General features: G+C 34.0%; 1 protein-coding gene across 2 annotated transcripts in view; it reads left to right on the forward strand.

Moving 5' to 3' along the window:
* The first annotated feature begins 1594 nt into the window (after nucleotides 1-1594).
* The window catches only part of LOC106464924 (replication factor C subunit 2-like), a 42558-nt gene continuing 36380 nt past the window's right edge, over nucleotides 1595-7772 (forward strand). For both annotated transcript variants that reach the window (XR_002611855.1, XM_013925096.2), the window contains exons 1-3: nucleotides 1595-2132; nucleotides 2873-2942; nucleotides 4667-4708. Coding sequence is in view for 1 of the 2 variants with exons in the window: in XM_013925096.2 (XP_013780550.1) it covers nucleotides 1954-2132; nucleotides 2873-2942; nucleotides 4667-4708 (291 nt within the window). In the remaining variant the exon portion in view is untranslated. The remainder of the gene's footprint in view (nucleotides 2133-2872; nucleotides 2943-4666; nucleotides 4709-7772) is intronic.

Below are 7772 nucleotides of genomic sequence, written 5' to 3' on the forward strand. Positions count from 1 at the left end.
ACTCTTTTACCAACGAATAGTGAGATTGACCGTCACATGATAACGCCCCCACGGCTGAAAGGGCGAGCATGTTCGGTGTGACGGGAATTCGAACCCGCGACCCTCAGATTGCGAGTCGAGCGCCTTAACCACCTGGCCATGCCGGGCCAGGCACCGTAAGTAAAGTGTGTGAATCACTGTGATTTATAGCATGTGTTATAAAGGTTGTTAAGTTCAGAGTGACTGTGGAAATTACTGTGTATTACAAAGTTGTATCGAGAAAGAATAAACTAGTTTTAATTAAGAAAGGACTCGTATCGCTGAAGTTCCTCGGAAAGAATTTATACCGGAAATTATCAAACAAGCAGATGCGTAACACTATTATATTATTTTATGTTCTTAACATTGTTTTGGTTATGTTTGATATATATTAGTGGTTATGTTACTGAAGATGTGGTAACAATAAAAATGTAACATTGGTATTAATGTATAAATATTCCAGAATATATAATTATTCTGTGGTAGCATAACGTTTTTATTGTTTTATAATTTTAAAAAACATATGTTCCTAAATAGTGAAACAACAACAACGTCCTTACTGTATTATTTTTAACGTAAATTGTATTATATACTGAAATAATAAACAATCTATTATGTTAATGGTTTTTCGTTGAGTATTAAATCTTTAACTTTTAATATTTAAATATGACTTAGTTATGCATTCTCATATTGTACTAACATTTCTGTCCCCCATTTTCTGTTGTGAGTCTATCAGTTGAAAATTAGGGAAGGCTATGTGCAGGTAACCCTTTTATAGCATTCCAAAAAATGTTAAAATATGAACAAAGAAATTTATATGTAGAGTTTCTTTTACCCTTGCCCTCCAGTGGCACAGCGGTATGTCTGCGGACTTACAACGCTAGAAACCGGGTTTCGATACCCGTGGTGGGCAGAGCACAGATAGCCCATTGTGTAGCTTTGTGCTTAATTCCAAACAAACTAACAAACATTTCTAATGTTGAGTGTTGTTGTAGATTTAAATTAATTCTGTGTTAAAACGAAGCAGAATATTCCTAATAAGGAAATGATATTCTGAATTTCATTTATTTGATCAAAAAATTAAAACATGTTTTAAAAGTGGGCAAAAAAACAACAACATAATATAGCATTCGAACGATTATTATTACCTTATTAACATGTTGTAATATTATTCTTTCGTTGGCGAGTTCTTATCTGGTGAAAATAATTCGAAGTCCAGTACACGTAAACGATAAGAAATTAATATATTTCTCTCTTCACATTTTTACATGCTTGAACACTGTGGTAACTTTTAAGTCACACTAACTGAACTATACTAACGTAAACAATCAACTTACTTGTACAAATTAACTCAATATACGATATAGTTAATTTTAAACTGTACGACCTGACGAAGAGCACTATCTCTAAACATCATCCTTCTTTTGATAATAAAATATAAATAAGCTGGCGATAGTTCAGTCTATTATTTAATTTCGTCATTTTCGTCGCCTATACAGTTTGAACTATATATTTGTCTTTCCAAAAATGTAAACACGCTGACTGATTCACTCTACCGGCTAGAAAACAAATCTCTCTCTTAAGTATCTTTTAGAAACAACTGATGATTAGGGCGCTTGACTTGTGCTTTGCGAAAACTACTAATTTTATCAAAAAATTTAGTTTTAGAACTAATTCTTTCGCAGTTTCCATGTTAACTAATCACAACTAATGTTGCTAAAACTCTCTGCAGCTCATGTCAAGAAATAAAAGCAAATACAAGGTTTTTATATCTTTGCATAAGAGGGCGCAATCTTCCATTAACAATTGATTTGGCGGGAAGTTGTGTTAATTGTAGCAGTAATAGTAATATGAAAACTACGAGATTACGGTTAAAAATTACGTTTTGATCCTGTAATAGTAAAGAAGGGTAGTCTTAAACAAGTTATCTTAAGAATGGCCGATGTTCAAGAAATGGATGTTGATAGTGAAGAAGTAAAACTAAAAGATGATAATGTCGTAAATAAAACTATCAATCCTACACCTACCACTAGTAGGCCTAGTACTACTAGTAGTATTACTAGTACTAACGTTAGTGGTAGTAGTACATCAAAGAAAAGTGATGGACGGCCATGGTAAGCTCTTAAACTTTCAAGTTCAAGAGTGAAATATTTTCTTTATCATATGTATGGGCCTAGCATATTACTGCTAAAACTTAGAAATAAGAATCTGGAGTTATGTCAGTATCAATATCACTGATGCTGTCAGTATCGGTGATACTGATACTGAAATACTGTTACTATTAGTACTAGTATTAACCCAGAAAAGCTTCTGTAACACGAGCTACAGTATCAACAGTTTTGCGTGGATAGGTGCTTAGATTTGAAGTTTGAATGCTTATTATTTTTAGGTTTATTTCATCCATATTTATTTTTCAAGTATCGCTTATTTATCACTTGGACTTTGGAGGCTTGTTTCATCCACATTTAATTTTCAAGTATCAGTTGTACTATTACTATTAGCTAAGGGAAGAGTATTTTTCTGGTAACTAATAACATCACTTGTACTTGTGATATAAGTGCATTTTTACTTTTATTTTTAGAAGGGCTCAGTTTTCTGGAAAACTAAAGTTTATAGAAAGCTTTCATATGCAAGCTGTCCTTGTTTTATGGTGTAACTGCCTTGTGTTTAAAATGTTTAAAAACTAAAGGAAATGGATAGTGATTACAGTAGGTTAAGATAAGTTCAAAAATAGTGTGTCTTGTTCAAATTCTTTTACTAGCTTTGAATTGTTGTGAATTTAGAAATTTTTTCCTTGCTTTACGTTCTTTAGTATAATTTGATTTGTTATAATACTGAATTATTGATGATACAGGATAGAGAAGTACCGACCTGTGAATTTTTCTGATATAGTTGGAAATTCTGAGACAGTATCAAGATTAGAGGTAAGTATAGGAATATCAAATAAGATATTAATATTAGGTCATCAAGAAATTAATGTTGCTTTTTTTAGATGAAAAAAACAAAACATTTATTAAGTGAAATAGCCTCCATTCTTATTGATGATGCTTTTCCATCTTACAGTCAGTATTCATTAATCTCACCTCACATTCTCAAGAACAACATATCACAGTATTATGACTTTTCATATTTAGTGTTTGTGCTAGCACTTAAATGTTTTGAGTTCCTGGGACCTAACCATTTGGAAAAAATGAGGAACCCTTATTTAATTTTCTCATTTATTACTTTCTAATTGTAGGCACCAATTAAGTGTTTTCTACATTTCATTGGTCTGTCCATGACATTTTCCTGCCATGTGGTCCTACTCATTGGGTAGTTAGTACTTGATTTCAAAGATAGTTGGTGCCTCAATCAAATCAAATTGTGGTGAATTCTGTAAAACAGGACTGAACATGTCTGCTTGTAGCACTGGAAATAGTATGGATTGTAATGTCACATCGAAACAATCAATCTTGATTTTATTGAAAACTATGTAATGACTAATTATTCATAGGATTAAAAGAGCAACATGAAGGTAATTGTAGTCTGCATCCCTGGGATGTGTTATAAGGCAATTTTCTTTGTACTCAATGATATATTTTGTGCATTTATAATAAAAAGTACATTTATGCAAACAATGACATTCCATTATATTTTATTGATTTATAGTATATCTAAAATTTCACAGACTTCTTCTAGTGATCAGGAATAAATAAAAATTCCTGACTGGCTCACTAGTGCTCTTACCATCAGGGTTTCAAGCTCAAGCAGACAATTCTTCACCTGGTTCAGCAGCATTCCTTAAGTACATAACTAACAGTGTTATGTAAGGTCAAGTATAGATTTGGAAATTCAAAGGTTTTAACTATTACCTTTAACATTAAAACCCTACTGTCAACTTTATCATTTTACCCTTCAAACTAACTGCACGAAGAACTTACTCAAATTTCTAACAATTCTAGAAAGCTGAATCAGGCTACCAATAGATCTTTTATGCTTCAATGATTAAGCTTTTTTCATAACCATAGTACTCTTAAATAGGGATGTTTTTAGTGACCCTTTTCTAGAGATCAGTATATTTATATTAACAGTGGATCTAAGTACAAACACATTTTGGATATAGAAATAATAATAATAGCAAAAAATCTAATGATGATTTTTAGCTACAAATATAGATTTAAGTTTTCAGTCTGTTCATAATACATAGTTGTTTTGATTGAATTTTAATTGCAAAGCAAAGTGTTTAGAATGTAAATATCTTTTTTACAGAATAATAATAAAACAATTTTATACAAATATCCCATTCATTCTGTTATTAGAAGAAGCATGTTCATGAAAAAGTATGTAGGGTTTTCAAACTTTAAAATAGTTTTAGATTGAAGGTTATAATAAGCTCATTCAAGTTAATGATTAAATGTAGCTAACCTTAAAAAAATGCATAAAAATTTGTTATAAAATATTTTCATGGAACTTTTGGTAAATTCTGAAGCATTGATGAAGGTTGTTGTTAGGTTTTGGTATCCCTTACTGGACATTTAAATTTTGGTATGTCGTTTTATGTTTGTATGCTATAGCAGTTAAAGAAAAATAAAACAACATGCATTTTGTATTATGTATTTATTTTCTGTTAGTGTGTTTAATGTGCAATGAATTTTTTTCATTATTGCAGATTTTTGCAAAAGAAGGAAATGTGCCAAACATTATTCTTGCAGTAAGTAATGTGGTCTTTATAACAGTTTAATTTTCAAAATATTTAGCCTGTATCACAAATTTCATATCAGGTAAACAAATTCATAAGAGACAAGTAATTGTTTTATTGTGTTTGTATGTAAAAAAAGAAAAGCTTTTTTTTCACATTTTTTGTTTGAAATGTTAATTACTTTTAGAAGTAAAGGTAATGTTATTGCTAAAATCTTACTGTAAATTTTAGCTGATGGTGTACAGCAGTATGCACAAGAAGATTGTACGCATTTCTGGAAAGTTACTGTATGTTATAGCCAGAGCAAAATAGTATACAAGTACTTACTCAGTTAAAGGTACTTTAAGCTTAATGTTTTCCTGTACTAGATCTTTCTTACTTATAGTACCTCAACTTAGACCTGATTACCTCTACTAGATGTTACTTTACTAAAGTACCTTAACTTAACCTATTTTCCTGTGTTAATGTTACTCACTAAGGTACCTCAGCTTAATCTTTTTTCTTTTACTACATTTTACTCACTGAGATGTCTTGGCTTAATTTGCTTTCCTGTACTAGATCTTTCTCACTAAGGTACCTCAACTTAACCCATTTTCCTGTAGTAGAGCCTCCTTAGTAAAGTTCACGAATCATTGTCATGGTTAGTAGCCTATATGATCAGCTCAGTGATCTTCCTAAGTTCTGACAGAAGAGGTCCAAATAGCAGGATGTTGAGGAGCCCAACTAGTCCTCCTTGCAGGCCCAGGGCAGAAACTTTCACCCAAAAAAGTATTTTAAGCAATTTGGAAAGGTTAAGAAAAATCTTTCTTAGCATCTTCTATTCTATTTTGAAGAACCTGGTATTAGAAAAAAAAATCAAAGTAATGAATATGATTGTAATTTAACCTAAACATTTAGAAAAAAAAGTTATCAAGTTAAAAATTGTGAGCAATTAATACTTCTAATATGATAGATAACCTCCTCTCACATCTGGCTTTCCCAGTTCAGTGCTGCTTTCTGTACGCAAACTATTTTTGCTTGCCACTAGCCTTGAAGCTCCCATCTAGTCTCGTGTTTTCCACATGATATTGCTGTGTTGTTTCATGCAAATGAACATGGGATTGTTCAGTCATCACTTTTCGAATCGGCACTTGTGTGTTAAGACGTGTATTTTTTTTTTCTCTTGCATGAGATTTCTCAGCATCAGTGTTTGGTTGAAGTATCTACAAAACCAACTGTTGTGGAAATAATTTTTATTTTCAAACAATTCTGTCTCTGTAGAATTTGTGACTCTTATTTTCCACAACATGAATCAGACAGAGGTAGTTATTTCCATGCTGTCTAGTGTTAAACATCTGGACTTTGTTAATCTAGATTTCCACAATGGCATGGGGTGTTTCTTTTTTGTCAGCTATTGTGTGGTGGAGTGTTGCATGTGGCCTGAGCCTTTTTCAGGCCTGGAAACAGACTTATATCCTATAATTCCTGTCTGTAAGGATGTGGATGTTAGGTGGTCATTTCCCACTGCCTAAACTTGCAAGCAATTCTTTCCATGCAGACATGGATTTACCATGACATTCTATGTCCTTCCATGACTTTTCTTCTCAGGTACGTTACCTTCTTTCATTCTCTCCTATTTCTTATTATTCTTTACTTTCCCTTCTTCATTCAGCCCCTTCTTCAGAATATTGTGTTTTTTTCTCATTCCTCTGATATCCAAGTCCACGCTGAAAATTATTTTGTCATAACTTCACTCTGATATCCAAGTCCACGCTGAAAATTATTTTGTCATAAATTCACTCTGATGCTGGTATCTCTTGTCCTCTTCAAGTGGTTGTACATATGCCTTGACTTAAAATTGAGCTGAAACCCTTTTCTTGTACTCCCAAACTCTGGAGCCTCTTCTTCAAGCTTGGGGTTCTGATCCATTGTCATCTGTTAGTCTTTCTCAAGCTTAGTTTTCTTGGCTTTTCCTTATTCTAATTATCCCTCATTTCTTGCCAAATTACATTTACCACCCTCTTATCTTGAGGACCTTTGTCTGGCTCTTTTTTCTCTGTCAATGGGTTTTTGGTGGGGTATCTGATTCTTTGTATTCACATGCTGGAGCTGTGTTACAACATTTTTTCCTTGACTACCCTTGTGTCCCATCTTTCCCATTCTTCTTCTCTTCCAGTTGCTGTCTCCCATCCTCCTAACTTCTTTCCATTCCCTGTTTTTCCATTCTGTTCCTCTTCTCCCATTCATTCTTTCACTGTTTGTAGGTTTCAGTACTAAAAATCTATTTGGTAACTCTCTTCTGGACTCAGAAACAGTGGGGTTCTGTTTGGCTCAATTTATGGATCTATGGATTCTTTTTTGCAGCCAACTGTTAGGGGCTACAGGTTCTATTCATTGACTTTACCCTTCGTTTTACCTCTCCTCTCCCTTATCTCTTGTTCCTTTCCTTCCCCCAGGGGATCCTGTCTCCCACCAGTCCTCTGAGGTGGTGTAAGAACATTTGGCCAAGGACATTATCGAAAGGGTTTCTCATCCTTCTCTGAGAATTTATTCCCACCTGTTTACCATTCCCCAGTACATCTGGGATTGGCATCTATTTATTGTTCTGTCCTGTCTCTGCCAGTTTCTTTACCTTCTTCAGTTTACCCTCCTCAAGGTGGATTTCAGTACATGGTGAGGGTACCTCCCAGGGAATATTCTGTATTTTCAGTTTACGTCTTCTGGCATCTGAACAACCCACGTGTTTGTCATGCGTGGCATCCCATGAAGGGAAGGAGACAATTCTGGTGGTTGAGGGATGTCATTGATACATCAGTTTATATTGATGGCACTTTGGTTTTGAATTCCTGTAGATGGGTGGCCTTGGAGTAGCTCCCCCAGGGTCAATCGGCTGGTCCTGTTGGGCTAAGTACCTGTGTTGGATGTTCTCAATGTGTTTTGTGGACACTGTTTCTAATGCTGGTGTTTGGGTATAGTGCCCACGAAACCCTGGTGTAGCTACATTGTCAGTATTGTCCCTTTTTATGGATACTGCACCCAGTACCCCCCCCACCCCAACGTAACTAACTTAAACTACTGTTGGTAGAAGTACGACCAT

Source organism: Limulus polyphemus, unplaced genomic scaffold, assembly GCF_000517525.1.
Source record: "Limulus polyphemus unplaced genomic scaffold, Limulus_polyphemus-2.1.2 Scaffold1783, whole genome shotgun sequence".
NCBI classification, from domain to species: Eukaryota; Metazoa; Arthropoda; class Merostomata; order Xiphosura; family Limulidae; genus Limulus; species Limulus polyphemus.